Source organism: Aplysia californica, unplaced genomic scaffold, assembly GCF_000002075.1.
Source record: "Aplysia californica isolate F4 #8 unplaced genomic scaffold, AplCal3.0 scaffold00053, whole genome shotgun sequence".
In the NCBI taxonomy this organism is placed as follows: domain Eukaryota; kingdom Metazoa; phylum Mollusca; class Gastropoda; order Aplysiida; family Aplysiidae; genus Aplysia; species Aplysia californica.
The window spans coordinates 1,489,538-1,507,329 of record NW_004797323.1 but is presented as its reverse complement, the minus strand read 5'-3'; the positions used below and the strand labels follow the sequence as shown (position 1 = coordinate 1,507,329).

At 40.1% G+C, this 17,792-nt stretch overlaps 1 protein-coding gene across 1 annotated transcript; it reads left to right on the top strand.

The window, feature by feature from the left end:
* The first annotated feature begins 2,088 nt into the window (after positions 1-2,088).
* LOC101861495 (acetylcholine receptor subunit alpha-1-B) lies at positions 2,089-14,014 on the top strand. The gene is made up of 4 exons (XM_005092837.1): positions 2,089-2,772; positions 8,291-9,055; positions 10,573-10,640; positions 13,987-14,014. The coding sequence occupies exons 1-4, from the start codon at positions 2,089-2,091 to the stop codon at positions 14,012-14,014; spliced, it is 1,545 nt and encodes a 514-aa protein (XP_005092894.1).
* Positions 14,015-17,792: the final 3,778 nt, after the last annotated feature.

Sequence of the window (17,792 nt, the reverse complement as noted above, 5' to 3'; positions counted from 1 at the left end):
AATTTCATTTTAGCAATAAAAATGTCATTGCGTAAAGGAATTCTGGTTACTCCGGCTTTGCAGACATCGATAAGACTGATTCCTAATTCGAAAATGTTAAAAATATTTATTATTCTGTTTATATCCCTAACAGCTCTTGGTGGAAACTTGTATTGATGTAAGACAAAAGAACCACCACTATCAGAACGTTTAGCAACCGCAGAATGTCGAACTCCCCTGTTTGCAAAGTGCTTGCACTGTTTAGGCCCGATAGGAACAAAGAACGCGTGACGTCTGTGTGTGTGTGTGTGTGTGTGTGTGTGTGTGTGTGTGTGTGTGTGTGTGTGTTGGCCCACGTGAGAAAGCTTGGAGGCCATTTCTAAACCATTGCCAGAAATCGATGTTCCTATCAAATAGGACTACTGGTATTAAAAGGGGGAAGGGGTGGGGTGAAGTGGGGACGGGGGCATAACAGAAAAAAAATCAAAAGAATCACCATTAGCGGAGTAGATGTCACGGGTGGGTATTGATGAAAGTCAACCTGATGAGGCGAATCGGTTCCACATCCAACTTAATTTACTCTCTATAGAATTTTTTGTTTGTTGTAGTTGTTGTTGTTGTTGTTGTTGTTGTTGTTGTTGTGGTTGTGGTTGGGAGACGGGTTGTTTTGTTTCCTTTCATTTTTTTTTAGGTGCTGCATGATTAAAGGCCCCAGATTCGTGTATCCAATATATACGACAAAAGTCCCATAGGTGCAAGTGTTGATCCAATGTTGACGCAATTATTAAATTAATTATTCTTGGTTATTTAAAGGGAAGCGAACTTATGTGCATGTATTAAGGATTCGTCGGGTCATTTAGTGGTGCTTTGTCTACAAGAGGAAACAATATGTAAAAGTTCCATCGCATGGTTAATGTGCGCGTTTCGTTTTCATTTGTAAAACATAAAAACCTCTTTCGATGTAATCACCGAGTAGGGTGGTGTAAATCTGCGTAAAGAGATCAAGATAAAATATTGGAAATTGTGTGTGTGAGAGAGAGAGGGAGGGGGAGAAAGAGAAAAAGGGGGGGGGGGGTGAGGAGCCGCCAGGCATTGCTAAAATCTTGTATTTAAATACATGTATATCAATATCAGTAGTGACCACTCCCAATGAATAGGTCCTAACCGCCCTTACTTTACGAGTACAAACCGGCATTTTAACACCCCCCCCCCCCCCCCCCATCCAACCAGAGAATAACATTTTCTTTCCTTTCTCGTTTTCTATTTCGACACCAAATATTCATTAGTGTGAAATACAATAGTGCTCACTTCTGCAACGCCCAATACAAGTTTTGACACGAATGCTGACATATGCAGCGCCCAAAGCATGTTCTGAATTATATCGACCAGGGTACAAACCCGGTGTTTGCAGGTTGGGATTATATAATTGTGAACAGATTTTCACTAACACTAACACTTGGAAAGTGAACTTGACAGCACCTACAACAGTGGTGCATCTGATTTCGCAATTACGATACATGTATAAGAGGAGGTACAATGTTCGAAATCGACAGGAGTACCTACTTTTCGACACCTATAAATCTATTGTGTGTCCTGTGGGACGTTACCGAAAACAAACAAGCAAACAAATGAAAGTTAAAATAGCCACATTGCAAACCTCAGTTCAGTTCTGTTTCTAAACATTGACTGTTTCCGGGGCTCATTGTCCCTGACTTTCGAACAACTTATTAACCAAGATGAGAACTCTCTACTCAAAACTCAAGCGTCGCCGTTTTAGTACGTGGCTTACCCTCTTCAAAATAACAACACAAGTGCCTAAGTTATTTATTTAGATTAGATTTGTAACTATTGGCGATGTAAAAATGCCTGTTACCTGTTTATTAACCTCAACATAGCATACGTTCAATTTGTGCTCTAAAAATCCAAGTTTAGTCATTTTCACTTTTGCTCAAGTTGTAAGGTTTTATTTGAGTAAGCACTCTATTCTAAAGTTTTATCGAAGCAACAAGATATTTAATTAATAATATCTAGAATCTATTAGACAATTGCGTTATGACAGTGATGTTCTGGTAATCTGTATCTTTGAATACCCCAGTAGTAGATGCCAATATGAGAATGAGGTTCCACGCCACCCTGACTCAACAACTACTGCTAGTTTTCCTCATGTGTGTATGCCACAAATCCCAGGCGGACACTTCACCAAGCAAATACTCCATGATGACAATGGAAGAAGCCTACATTCAACTCCGGCAACACCTCTTATCCAAGCAAAGCATCATCCACAGAGTGCCACCTCCTGCTTATGGGTCAAATGAGATCAGCCTCAGCTTCACGCCCTTCCAGGTCTTGAATGTGGACGAAATCCAGCAGTCTGTGGACTTGTCATCGATGATCATTATGTCGTGGAGATTGAACAACTCATTGTGGCAGCCAGCAGATTACAACGGTCTACATGGACTATTTGTTGACTCTGACCTTATGTGGACTCCCACAGTTCTGACACCTAAAGCTATTACTAATCCAAAAATAGAAATGCCTTCTTCCATACTGGTGAACTACGATGGTACCTTGGTGGTGTATATTCCCGGGAAACTGAGCACTCTGTGCTACCTTGACCTTGCCAATTACCCGTTTGACGCACACACGTGTACTGTGGCGTTTGTTGAGCCCTCTGGCTTTGTTGAAGTGGTGCCTGACAACTTTCTTCCCAGTTATACTATTTCCGGTTTGTCAAAATACTTCAGCACCAGCGCTGAGTGGATGTTAGAGGGCAGCAGTTGTAAACTCATACAGGTCAGTGAATTCGTGTTGTGAATGGGCCATGGTGTACTGGTAACACTAGTGCCCTAAAGAGATAAGGGAACGAAGACACTAAAATTTGTGAGTTCCGATAACATGTCATTACCCTAAAATTACAAAGTTCTGTCTGCTAAGTACCTAGTTTTGAGAAATTTGACGTCAGAAATGTTGGGTTTTACAACATCTCAAGCTTTTTCAAATGCAATGTTTTGAAGATTTTGATAAAGATTTCGAATAATCTTACAATTTTGATACAGCAGATAGAATATTGGTTTCTGACCGAATGGTCTTAGTGACTGAAAGCGTCTAAAAATGCCAGGAAGAACTTTGTAATTCTAATGTAGCGACTTTGCTTTATGTAAACAGTTGGTAAAACGCTTTACAAAATTCGTACAACTGTTCATCTCCATGCAAGATGTGTCGTAGACAAACACAAAATCATATTTTGAAACAGTACGGTGCAAAATAATCTTGTTGGAGAGCTTCTTAGAAAGATACAACAACGACACAAGAGCAAAGCAAGCAGAAACGATAATTTTCAAAATACACGTCAAATAATAATATGTCGTTCGTTGTTGAGGCAATATGCTGTAGGCTTTGTTATCCTCAAAACACGTTGTGTGTGAAGAGCTTGTACTTTTTTATTTTGGAAAGCTTCCGTAACTCTCGTCTAAGAAGGCAGAACAACCATGATCTCCGCAGTTAATTTATAATTTATGTTTTGGATATCAAAATTTTACTCTTTTTTTCCGATGTATTCCCGCTCGTCAGCACAGTATATAGAAACAATGATAATAAATCTATGATTTTCGTCTCCAAGCATCGACGCCTTTCTTGCATTTCCGCTTCATTACAAGTTTAACGAGGAAAACAGTTTTAGTTCTTAAGAGCACAGGATATAACATCAATGTAAATTTATGCCTCCCCCCCCCCTTTTTTCCCCCCTGAACCATATTGTCTGGATGGATTGTGGAACTCCTCTCCACGACCATATAGTCATTGATAAGGGAGTCCCAAAGAAAAAACAAAAGTGGCACACTGTATACGGGTGGTTCCCTAAAGGAAACTGAGCGTGCTCGGACGCTGGTCAATGTCAATAATAGGGAACATCTTTTTTTGTTGGCTGCATAGACGGTGTTCTACAAAAGCTAACATTCCCTGCGTCTGCATACACAAAGGAAACGCTATCGCTCTCGGGCGTCGCGTGTGAGCGTGTGTGCATACATGCACACACACACACACACACACACACACACACACACACACACACACACACACACACACACACACACACACACACACACACACACACACACACACACACACACACACACACATTCTATATATATGTGTATATATATATAGATAGATAGATAGATAGATAGATAGATAGATAGATAGATAGATATATATATACACACATATATATTGAGCGTCATTAAAAACGAAACACTTCGTTTGCAGAGTCTGTACACGTTTGTATCAAATGAAGATAATTTGAAAGAGATGTTTTTGAAGTTGATTCATTTCCTAACAAACGTGGAACCTTTTCAACACATACTTCAAATCATTTCGATACCTTGTCATCCTTCTTTCAGAGTACCCCCTCAAGACACATTATTTTGTAGATAAGAGCCAATCGAAACTTTATAAAGATATCTCACTCTTAGCAAACTATATGGCCATCATTAACATGCTTAAAGACCAAAAGACGTCTGCATGGATTTTCTTACTTTTTGAGAGTTTTGTTTAGAAATTCTGACACAATATGGCGGCAGCGCGATCTCCAACGGCAGCAGATTCACAAAAAGACCTCTTGCACGCACTTTGCGGTTCAGTCAAGCAAATAAACTCTTTGGGTTCAGTTCATCACACAATCTAGCATATGCGTTTGTCGTGGCCGCGATTTTTGGCATTTTTTGGTCCGCGAATCGGGCAGAGATTTTTGCATTTTTCCGGCAAAAAACCACCGTCGGGAAGGAAAAATGATTTTTTAAACTACAACAATAACCAAAAAAACGGGGAATAATATTTGTGGAAAAAAAAAGAAGCCCAACCTTTTTACTTTTAGAAAGAAAGTTCATTTTCACTTTCGCTTCACTTCGTCTCTTTCTCACTTGTTAACACCACGTTGATTTGTAATTTTCATGTGAAGAATATAAGTATGCTACATTACATACTATTTATCTTGCTGTTTCTCTTTCATGTTTCCCTCTTTGTTGAGTTTTATTTTGTTGGCGTGTTAATTTTTGAAACTTGTTATTGTTCTGATGTGTGGTTTTCTTTTTGTGTGTGTGTTTATATAGCGTAATGTTGTTCCTACCTTTTTTATTGTGTTATGTTAGAGCGTGTCTCCACCAAAACCGAATACTGACACTGGCAGGCCCCTTGTGTGTGATTCCATCTATATCCTGTACTTTTTCTTGAATTACACAAGTTTAGGCTTAAAACGGCCAGTCTATGGATGGGTTGCCACGCGCCCTTATTTGTTAATTTTTTTGGGTTGTTTAAGTGCTGTTCTGATTTGATTTAATTCTGTCGGGAAACCTTTATTTTTGACGTTTTTATACTGTGCGTGGCTACAAACGATATTCTGGATGCTTAAAACAGAGCGCAAGATATTCTGGTGTTTCAGATTAAGTTACCTCTATCAACATATTGCTATATCACGTCATCACAGAGGGTTGAAAGCTTGAAAATTAATGGCAACTTTTTTGACAACTTTTGCCATTTTTGTGGCAACTTTTGGCAACTTTTGGACAAAAAAATGGCAACAAACGCAGATGCTAGCACAATATGTGCGCTGTTTGAGACATGTCCGGTGATAACACAGGCTAGACCATGACATTCGTGTTATGATCTTCCAGAAACTATGCTGTTTGTTATGTGGGCAGTGTGCGGGTAGGAGTGTCGTGTTGGATGACTGAGAGGTTCTAATTTTTTTCCCATTCTTGTTGCGCACAGTGCATACAGTGCTGTTGTCGCAGATTCGTTAATAGCAGTTCTAAATAAAGCGTTCTTGATCTAAGTGCTGGATAACTACTCGGCACCTCACATGATGGAAGAGGCATTTTCAAGCACACCTTGCATGCTTTCAGCTGTTTGTTTTGCAAGAAGGAAGAAATTTTCCTGATGTGACAGTATGATATGCCTGTCTTGAGCAGAGCTGGTCACTCGAAACTGTCTTTTTTTTTGGGGGGGGAGGTTAAAAGTCTATCCTGGACATCGCAAGTATGCTATAAAATCTTTGGATAAGTCAAAAAACAATACACGCACCACGTTTTAGCCTTCTTGCTGCTTCTCGGGCAGATTTTCTGCCTTGAACCAGACCGGGGCAAAACTCTCGGTCAGCTTCGCCCAAATTGAGGCATTTTTAAAGGAAAGAATGATCAAAATTAATTGCAAAAATGTCCAGACTTTTGATTGCAAAGAGCTACTTATCACCTTCTAAGTGAATTGAATTCTTTTCATGAGTAATATTGTGTCTCCTTAACACATTCTACCAAAGCACAGGTCACTCTGTTGTGATGAAAAGTACTCGTGGATATATCAAAAATCGTGGGCGTGTGAATTAACAACTGCTTACCTCTGCCTCCAAAAATCGTGGCGATCAACGAATCTGACTTTCTTACAGCCTTTTAAAAACGTTCGGTACCAGATAGATAGATAGATAGATAGATAGATAGATAGATAGATAGATAGATAGATAGACAGACAGACATTAGCGAGCAAAAAAAATTGCGAAATCTTACTTACCTTTTACATGGTGGTCATATTTGAATTCCGTTTATTACAAAACAGGAGAACTTAAACACAAGCTGGTTTTTTTGTGTGTGTGAACATTAAATTTTCACCAAAGACCTTTCCAGCTTCCGTTTAATGCATGAAAAATGCTCAGCGGCGGGTATGGCCACCCTTAGATAGGATAACATCAGTACATCTCCGCTACCTGGAAGCATCTAGGTTGTTGGTGACGTAGCGGGATCTGCCTCCATATCTCCTGGATAGCCACTTCCAGTTACTGCGCGGTTTTCGGCCTTGGTTTTCTCCCCTCGAAGCGCCTTTTAATGAGGCCTAAGAACTTCTGCTAGGTAGCGGGCAGCATTGACACCTCGAGTTCGTCTCTCTCTCTCTCTCTCTCTCTCTCTCTCTCTCTCTCTCTCTCTCTCTCTCTCTCTCTCTCTCTCTCTCTCTCTCTCGGTAAACTCCGTGGCGCCTGTTTGTCGTATCTACATAAAAGAGGCAATCGCCCGAAAAGAGAGCCAGAGACGTCAGTTGACATGGTACTGAGGCCAGTTGGGACACTCCTGGTGATGGCCCACGGTCAAGCCTAGGCCTTGGTAAGGCCGATGGCGTCTAAAGCCTACCTGGTGCAGTTGTCAGTTCCCAGTGTGTCGACTTATAGGTCTTCTGTGGGACTCCCTTATCAAATCTGGCGTCTCTCTGAAGTCGATTTGCACAATGCATCCAGACAATATGTTTGTCTGAACGTGCATCGGTCATTCTGGGTCGACTTGCCCTTTGTCGGTCCACCGTAGAATTCGTAAGCTGAAAGCGGGTTAACCGTCTCCAGATTACCGAAATACGAACACCAGAATGGTTGGCTACCACATTTGGTCTTTTTCCACCTTCCAAAGGGCCAATTGCTCTTTCCTGTTTTATTGCCCTTATTATACGTGGTATTGTCTTTGCAAACGCAGGCGAAAAGCCTTTCTTATTTTATACCACGGCTTTTATAGCCGAGTTCAGGTGAGTACTTTTCACCCCGTGTTTGCTTATTAAGACTGTGTTTCGAAGGCACCATTTACTTGTCTTTTTCCACGCTTAAGGTAAGAGGCAATAGCTCTAGTTTTCGGCGCCAAGCAAGACTGATGACTTCTGATTTCCCAAGAGCATATTATTATTATTATTACATACCATCGATGGTGTTCTTTTCAGACTTCTGCCATTGATAATTATTTAGTTATGGCAGAAAAGGGTTTTCGCGTTCCTTTTGCTCGTTATATCGTAAAATATGACTCTTTTTCTCATCCTGATTCTGAGTGCAGACCACAAACGAAGACTTTCCACTTGTCTCGATCTTGGGATAGCCTCTTGATATGGCTCCATGTCTTCCCACTTATTCATATGTGTACATCTTTCAGACTGAAACTGGTCCCCAATAGCCGCTTTGATTCCGTATTCTATGAAACAGGCGTTACTTTTCAGCTTCTTCTTACTTTGTCTTATACGTGGGGCCCCCTATGGCAGAGTGGTTTATGAGTTCAGGCTCACGGTACTGTCAAGACTATGTCCTTGACATGGCGTTCATGTGTATGTACGTAGGTTTGTCTGAATGCCAATGTAACCCAGATTCCCCCTCGGAAATCAATAAAGTGAAATTCAATTCATTTATTCATTTATTCTACCCCCCCCCCCTCCCAACTACACACACTTCCACCCCTTCCCAAACTTTTTTTCCATCCCCGACCCCTCCCAACGCTCTTTCTCTCCATCCCTTCCCTTTTTTCAGCCCCAACGTCAAGGTTTTAGCAAGTACACAGAATGCCGTATCACGATCAAAAGACGCAGCATCTTCTACACTGTGACCATCGTGGTGCCCCTCATCTTCATGTCCTACATGACGCTCATCGTCTTCTGGGTGCCTGCCGAGTCCGGGGAGAAAATCTCCTACGTCGTCTCCATCTTCGTCTCCATGACCGTCTTCATCAACTTTGTGATTGACGTCATTCCCAGGAGCACTGACCAGTTGCCTCGTCTGGTGTATCTGGTCACTCTCGTTACGGCCAATGCCGGGCTAGTAGCCGCGGCGACTGCTCACGTGCTCAACCGTTATCACCAACAGGCAAAGAACCAGGAGATGGATTGTCAGGGAGAAACTGGTGAAGAAGAATGCGCCAATACAAATCGACGGAGAGGTCAGAAAAGGAACTGCGTCCACCCAGGAAATGGTTCGGATTTTAAAGCAGGTTGTAAAAAGCATGCTTTGCAGGAACCCAAAGCGAACAGCATGCGCTATCTTGAGCCAAGTAGAGACAACACCAGGGCTTGTCTGGAGGATCTCGAGTTAAATTCCGATACTCAGGAAATGACAAAGCAATCAGGGGAAGCAAACGGTATGATATTCTTCACTCAGCAAGACCGTGGTGGAGAGCTAGAATCTGGCAACCCCAGCGTCAGCCAAACACAGCGCGGAGGAGTCAACTTTTGGCTCCGAACATACGACGACAAGCGTCTGGACAGGATGTATTTTACTGCGTTTATCATCGTCAGTTCGGTACTGTATTCGTTGGTATTATTTCTCTGAAAGTCTTTTATAGTGCAATTACAGGCGTTGGCGATCTGGGTGCCTTCAATCAATGAATAAACTATATCCAGCAACAACAACCCCCCCCCCCCTTTCCCCCCCACCCCCCCCCCCCCCCTTTTTTACGAAACGCCAAATTCACCAATAAAATTCTTTTTTGTTTGAAATTTATCTACTAGTATATAGTATAATTTCTTGCCCAAAAGAAACGTGCACGTACTGTGGTATGCATTTGCCACGCTTGAGAGAAAGCAAAAAATAAATCCATGTAATCAGATATATTTACCACAGTGCAGCGCATTGGGTCTCTGTGGTTGGTTGGGCTTTTTTACAAAGGGATTATGAGCAAACGTTGTTGCTGTTTGTTTGTTTGTTTGTTTTTTGGTTGTTGTTTTTTTTTGGGGGGGGGTTGTTGTTGTTATTTTGTGGGGGATTTTTTGGCTAGTTTTATTTTGCTTGTTTATTCATTGTTGTTGTTTTGGGGGGGGGGGTTTATGTTGTTGTTTGTTTTTGTTTTGTTTTGTTTTTGTTTTGTTTTTGTTTTTTTGGGGGGGGGTAATCAAGGAAACCAAGTCAGAGACAGAACCATGAATAAACTTTTGAAGTAAATATTGGAGTTAGACAATGCTGTATATTATCACCCACCTGTACTTTTCGGAATTGAGATCGATTTTGTACTGAGACAGAGCATAGACATTGAAACAGGCATTGGGTGGACAAATGGATCATATTTAGGAGATCTAAATTTTGCGGATGACATCTGACCACAGTACATGAAATGCAATCAGAAGAGCAACTGAATTAGAAATAGCTGCGGGGAAAAAGTTGACCTAGTAATAAATGTATCCAAAACAGAAGTGCTGCGATTAAAACGACTCGCATCACTCTCTTTGGACAACCCTTTCGGAAATGAGTAAATCCAAGTACCTTAGCATCATTATCTCCAAAACTGCAGACTGCATCAAAAATTATGCATGAATTGCTTTTGTAAAACTAAAAACCCAATAGACGTCAAAGATGATTTATTTGAAGACGAAATAAAAAATACATTGTTAGATAGCAATCAAAGACATGGAAAACTAGCAAAACAATTCATCGTTAATTTAAAACTTTCCAACCAAAATGTTATGAAGAATTTGGATAGTAAACTAAAATTAATTTATTACAAATAATGAAGAGTTGGAAAGAGCTGGAATTGAAGATATCAACACGACCATAAAAGAGAAAGATTGAGATATTTAGGACATGATCTAAGAATGCGAAAGACAAAAATTCCCCATCAGACATGGCATTGAAGACTAGAAAAGAAAAAGAGGAAGACCAACTGAAAGCTATAGAGGCACAATAAGGGATGAGGTGGCCAGGCTTTGTGTACCTAACGGCATCGGGAGAGAGTCCTGGTGTGAAATTTGAGTTCGAGAAGGGCTCAAAAGAAGGAAAATAATTCTGAAAAATTATACCTTTTTTTTGTGTAAAATTTGCGGTAGTTTACGGAAAGTTGCGGAATTCGAGGCCGCAAATTTGCATTTGCGGCCGCGAATAACCGCGATGACAGGTAAGTACGTAAGCGCATAACAGCCCACTGGTCTGTACCTCTGGTTACTAAGATTGGGATTTGGAATTTGGAAAGTAGCCTACAAACTCGCGTGAAAGTGAAAGGTTCTTGTTGCGTCGTGTTGAGTCGCGTGGGATTTCCCTTTGAAGTTGAAGGAATACAAGACCCGAAATTATCAGTGTGACTGCCTCACAATCTGTAATCTGTGGAATAATGAGACGGCATTACAACTTAAATTAAGTTCATGGTGATCCCTTTGAAAGAGCTTTGTCTGAAATTCGTTTTCACATTTTTTGTTCTCAGTTATTCTTTACTATTTTGGTTTTGTGAATTGTATGCTTCTCAAAAATCTGGCGTAGACTTTGAGTTTCAAGTCTTTGTTTTTATCGCTGGAAAAGTGGGGGAAATCTCAAACTTCTTTTTTTATCAAAAAAATATATATAATCACAGAGAAATTCCAGTGGAACTTGGTGTTTTGGTCACAAAAGGTATTGACTTAAACGTCGGGAGAGAAGTCGCTATAATCCAGAAATATCAAGAAAGTGACATTGTGATGTTTGTCGTGCGTTTTATTCTGAAGTAGGAGAGACAATAGGCCTACACGTGACTTTGAATGCTCTTTTTTTTATCTATACTCCCTAAAATGTATGTCCTTTTAGGAGAAGTTTTCTAAATAGGGTAATTAGTTTTCTCTGGGTTTTTTGGGGGGGTCTCGTGTTTTGTTGTTGTTGGTTTGCCAAGTGTCGCCATTGAGTCTTTAAAGTGTTAGTTATACATGAACATAACTGAGAGTCTTCTTTCTCTTACATGAGTTCAAACGGAATATAGAACAGCGTTTTCTGCCTTGAATAAACGACAATGTTACGTGAATGTGGTGCTGCTGTTTATGCTATTATTGCTTTCATATTGGTTACTGCTGTTTTTGCTGTTGATCATGCAAACGACGACGATGACGACGACGATGATGGTGATGTTGAAGATGATGATGAGGATGAGGAGGAGGAGGAGGAGGAGGAGGAGGAGGAGGAGGAGGAGGAGGAGGAGGAGGAGGAGGAGGAGGAGGAGGAGGAAGAGGAGGAGGAAGAGGGGGAGGAGGAGGAGGAGGAGGAGGAGGAGGAGGAGGAGGAGGAGGAGGAGGAGGAGGAGGAGAAGGAGGAGGAGGAGGAGGAGGAAGAGGAGGAGGAGGAGGAGGAAGAGGAGGAGGAACAAAGTTGAACCTCGTTTCTAATCGTTTATAATGTGTCGCCTACTGAGCGTCCCCTCAAGCTACCCCGAGTGACGGTTACACATCCAATTATTATCAAAACCTCGTACAGTGACCAGATATCAGTGTCCCAAACATAGTTTAACAAAGTTGTGCCGAAATATTACGTGGTTTCCACTTCTAAATGATGACAATGACTTTTTGTTCGTATAATGACCCAAAACCTATGCTACAAAATTTGACATGTAAAAAGTGTTTACGTAACTCTTTGAACTTTGATACAGTGCAGCCTCTCTATAACGACATTGTTGGGACCAGAAAAAAAATCTCGCTCTAAAGAGTTGTCGTTATAGAGAGGCAACTGAAATATTACTTATGATAAATATATAAGGCAAAAACGGGACCTGGGCACTATGTCGCTAAACAGAGGATGTCGTTATACCGAAGGTCGCTATAAAGATGATGAACTGTATCTCTCTGATTTTTTAAGGTGATTCAAGGTTGTGACATCTGAAAGGTGTCCTTCCAAGTAATCGCCTCTCACTGAGCCCTCCTTTTCCTGAGACACTACAGTGATCGTCAGGGCGTGTAAAAAGCCCAAAATGCCATGCCCGGTGGCTCACTGAATTACAAAGAACCTCTCTCAACTGTGTACATTACACGATGAAAAATAGATAAATTAAAGCATTACATACAAGAGTTAGACTAGTTATATTAAACAACAAAGTGCAGTTTCCTTTAAACTTTAAACGATCTCTCTGACACTAGGCAGACCCAAAAGTTACTCGAAGCTTCATTTCCAAGATTTTTAGAGAGGCAGGTTATTATCAGAGAAAGCAGAGAGTCAGTTTAAAGTGACTGACAAATATAACTCCATATGTTTTCTTAATCTACCCCATTTGAAAGCACGCACACGCGAAAGTCACCATTTAGCTTGAAATAGACTACTAACTAAAGCAACAAACATGATGACAAAACGTACGCACATTTACCATTGATATTGTCAAAAACGAAACACTAGTTTAACTTGCACGGCTAATTACATCGTTCTATCTCCTATAATGGCATCGAAACGAAAATATTAGAGAGTAAAGCATAAAAAACCACTCAAATTACTCATCGCCATAGTTTCTTGAGCCAAAACACATAATTAAAATTTGATAAAACTCATGCAGACGGACCGTCACATCCAAGACAGGACCTCTATCTCATGGACTTAGGTGTTGATGCCACTTCTCCCTTCGTCATGGAGGCAGCACATACTTGAGCTTCTTCTTCTGATAATTTGGGAAGGTCAAGTTGACTTTTAAATCCGTCCAGACCCAAGAGTTTGTTCCAGAGTCATACAGACACCGCGATCATCGAAGAAAGGCCTACTTGTGACTTTTATTGTACAGTTTTATTCAGAATAAGACCCTATTTTGGTGCCGGTTTTAAAGGTCTGTCGCGTTACGGTGGTCTACTGTAAGTCCCGCCTGATCGACCACAGCCTATTGCATGGCGTATGTCCCTCCTGACTGACCACTGTAACGACAGCATTGCGAGGGGTATTTAGACCAAATTGCGGTGTATGGGTGTGTGGATTACTTCATGTTGCGGTGTTGTTTACATCAAAGAATTTTACGATGGTAAAAATTATTATTGACAAGTAAGATAAGATAAGGGATAAGATAAGATAATACTTCATTATCCCAGAGGGAAATTTTTCTTGGCTGTACAGGACCGTAAAAACACTTGCAGGTATACATTTTTTTTAAATTAATTATATATTACTCTCATTAAAATTCAATATGAAAAGAGAAGTAAAGCTGACAAAACGTCAAACGTACATTCACATCAAATATCAAATGCATCCTTCAACCACATGCAGGAGTTTAAATACAAGACCTTTAGAGTTATATATAAATACATACTCCAAGAGCAAAACACATATATGCTCATTCTGACAAAAGCTTTATGCTAGATGATTTTTAAAAACGTCTTTTATGTCTTTCTCTCTTTGTTTTTGGATGTACATATCTGCCGCTGCGTGATCTTACAATTTGTATGGAAAGGGGTGTGATGGGTCGTTTATAATGCTTTTTATCTTTTTTATACGTGTGGTGTTATACATTTTATCCATTCTATTAAAATCATATCCAGAGATCTTGCTGGCTTTCTTAATGCTTGAGTCAAATTTTTCTATATCTTCCACCTTACAATTCCCACCCCAGCGGCAAATACAAAATAATAGCACACGTTCAGTCATAGAATGGTAAAAAAGGGACATAATCTTATTGTCAACACGGAAACTTCTTAATTTTCTTAAAAGTATAAAAGAAACATTCTTTGATGCACCTTTTTATGCACAAGAGCAGCGTGGGGATGCCAGTCAAGTGTGTTATCAATTGTTACTCCGAGATACCTGTAAGAGCTTACCACCTCTACCTCCTCATCTTTAATAAATAGTGGTTGCAATGGGTCTTTTTTACTCTAAAGTCTATTATTAATTCCTCTGTCTTTTTTACATTTAGTAAAAGGAAGTTGTTATCTCACCAATTTGTAAATAGATTTACAGCGTCCCTGTATTCATTCTCATTTGTTGTTATAAGGCTTTGTAGAGTGGAATCATCTGCAAATTTTATTAGTTTCATGTTTTTGTTATCAAAAGTACAGTCATTGGTGTAGAGCGTAAACAAGACAGGGGATATTACACAGCCTTGGGGCGCACCGGTGTTCGTGAATATTAGGTCGAATTTTACACCATTTAATTTTACATATTGAGGTCGATTGGTTAAGAACTCAAGAATCCAAGCTATAATGTTCTTGTTTATGTTCATGTTAATTAATTTTGAAACCATTATGTGCGGCTGGATTGTGTTGATGAATGCGGATCGAAAATCAACAAAAAGTATGCTGAAGTAATGTCTTGGTGCGTCTATGTGTTTGTAGATGTTATCTAAGAACACGAGAATGGCATCCTCCACGCCCCTCTTGTCACAATAGGTGGCGACAACAAGTGACTAGAAGGGATTATTTTTCAGGAAATCGATGAGCCACTTGGTGCTTACTTGGTTGGGGAACAGGCATCACTGCAGGCGACACAATGCCATAGCTGCTCCTCCCTGCTCCCTAGGATCCACAAAAGGGTCTGCTTGCTGATCGTGCCAGTTATCAGCTGTTTGGATATTCTTCTGGCTTTTCCACGCAAGTTGCTTTCTCTCCTCGACCCTCTAGAGACACCAGCTTCCCTCTGTCTTTCCATTATGTATAATGTGGTGCCTTCATCTTTTTTGTGGTCGTTGAACCATGCTGTCAATGCCGCCATGACTGTTGGTGGATCTAACTGTATGTTGCCCCTCTAATCTCAGCATGGCAGACTAGCTTATCAGCACGGTACCGGTACGTTCATTGCCTCGAAAGCATGCATGACCAGGGTTAAAGATCCATAAAAGCCAGCACCCCAGAACGCCCCCCCCCCCCTTCCTCTGCTCGCACTCCCCCGCCCCCTCCCCAACAAACTTCATCAACAAAAACATGTTTAATACAGCCAGTGACTGTCCTAAACCAATATAAAAGTAAATAGAAAATTATGTAAACTGATCCTTGTTACAAGCCCCAAGCCTATATAAACTGGTGGATCTTCAGCTTGACCAGTTGTCAGACTGGTCCAGTGGTACACTTTCAACTAAACCAGAAACAACGCGGTAAACCTTCAACTAAACCGGCACCCACATTTCTTCCACCAAAAAAGAGTCTTTATTAATATACCCACCAGAAAATCCTTGCAACTGTTTGATTGTGCTGAGCTTTGTCCTACAATGCTCGAGAAACCGAAACGTCATTCTTGTTCTCTCTTTCCTCAATCCATCTCATACCAGTCCTCAGTTGAGAGCCCCATGCCCTTTGTACTTCTTAAATATCCAACTTAATTTTGGTTTGTGCTATCTGACACCACGCATTAATTATGCTGTTAGGGCTAACGATCAAACATTTCTCCATCGGAGATGAGGGTTTAAGTTTTCGTATTTCTCTTTCACAAGGATTTCACATTACTCTGAATCTTTTAACAGGTAAACATAAACGTAATAAAATACAACTACTTAATAGCTCTGCAAAGATATAGCCCCACTCCTATCCATTTTTCTTTTCTTTCTTTTTATTTTCTTCTTTTTTTTTTACATCAAAATGCCTTTAAAAGTCTTGCAAAAGCATTGGCGTTTTAGCCTTCTGTAAATACCGCTTTTTATCGCAAAAACAGTGCTTGGGGCTATAGCAAAAGTGGTACATGTAGGCTACAAGCTTAGTTAAGGATGAAAATCAAATTTCACAAAAATCGACTTCAATGCATAGTTGTTTCAGTCAACCAGAAGTGCATTATATTTTTAGAACGGTTTATCAGAACTTTTGACTTCAAGAAAAAGAACTTTAAAATGATATAAAGAGAACGTTTTATCGTAGTAGGGAAAGGAAACTTCTTCGGTACATACAACATACAAGGATTTCTCTCTCGACGTACCAGATCTACTACGTGCATTGGGTGTATCTGACAATGACTATGATCCAAAAGATTGGAGAATTTTTTTCAGACAGTTCACTAGTGTTTGTTACTCCATTGGGAATGTATTTGGATCCGTTCTTATTGATCTCTCTGTTCTTCTTAAAGAAGAATGCAGTCTAATAAAACATATGCAGGGACCACAACAAGTGTGTGTGTGTTTTTTTGTTTGTTTTTTTGTTTGTTTGTGTTTGTGCATGTATAAGTGTATATGGATGGATGGATGAATGGATGGATGGATGGGTGGATGGATGGATGGGTGGATGGATGGATGGATGGATGGATGGATGATTGGATGGATGGATGGATGGATGGATGGATGGATGGATGGATGGATGGATGGATGGGTGGATGGATGGATGGATGGATTCTTCAATACAGCACAGAATATCCAATTGTAGAATATTTATGTAATGAGAGCAAGAACAGATCCCTGCTTAACATTAATTTTAGACAATCCGAAAGATTACAAACGTCTTTACCTCGTCTTATACTAGGTCGACTACCCTCGTTGAACACTCGGACCTGAACTGTTTTAAAACAAATCTGTGAGTAATATTTTAGTCAAGGACCCACCAAGCTACAAGTAGGCCTATAGACATATATTATATTACCGTAAGCCTACACATAAGTAAAAATAGTAGGCTAATTATGTTCTACATTGAGAGTTGAGAGTGCAACGATCAGCACAACATCTTATTAAAGACTTTCGGATGACAGAGAAATAATTCAACTTGCTTGCAAACTTGCAGGACGGGGGTTGTAATACAAAACTATTTGTTATTTATGACAATTAGACATACACATAAATAAACAGATCATGTTCAACACTGAGTATTTATCTTTGTCGAGATGACCACAAATAACAACTCATGATAACAACAAATAACAACAAACTACCTTAAAAACCAAGTAAAGGTAACTAAATTAGGACGTTTGTGTTGATATCTGTCGTTGTTTTATTGTTATCAGTTGTTATTTGTTGTTATCTCGACAAAGATAAATACCCGAAAATTTGAATGACGAAGGAATGAAGCTGTTTCAGTCTCGAGATCTCAAAACAGGACAGGTCACCTCCAATACTGACAGTGTAACGACTGGCATAAAAAGTTACAAAGTTAAATAGATTTAGATGACAATAAAGAGCATGTCGGCTTTTTAATCTAGCTTCTCGGATTACTTGGCCTACTAAGGCTTGGTTAGGTTTAGTCATGATACATTTTTACGTAAAATTGCAAGATATAGGGGGTAAAACAAAATCTGTTTTGGCTGTTACAAATTACTTGTAGACATAAATAAATAGATTAGGCCTATGTTCAACACTACGACCAGCAGAACGTATTAATAAGGACATTAATTAACATTTAGCGACAAAGAATAAGCCTGTTTCAAGTCTCTGAGTTCGAAACTG

Excerpts from the sequence above, each read along its gene's own strand:
- LOC101861495 (XM_005092837.1), top strand. The coding sequence starts at position 2,089 with ATGAGAATGAGGTTCCACGCCACCCTGACTCAACAACTACTGCTAGTT. Across the intron at positions 2,773-8,290 it reads GCAGTTGTAAACTCATACAG|CCCCAACGTCAAGGTTTTAG; the intron begins GTCAGTGAATTC and ends CCCTTTTTTCAG. Across the intron at positions 9,056-10,572 it reads CGTTTATCATCGTCAGTTCG|TTTACGGAAAGTTGCGGAAT; the intron begins GTACTGTATTCG and ends AATTTGCGGTAG.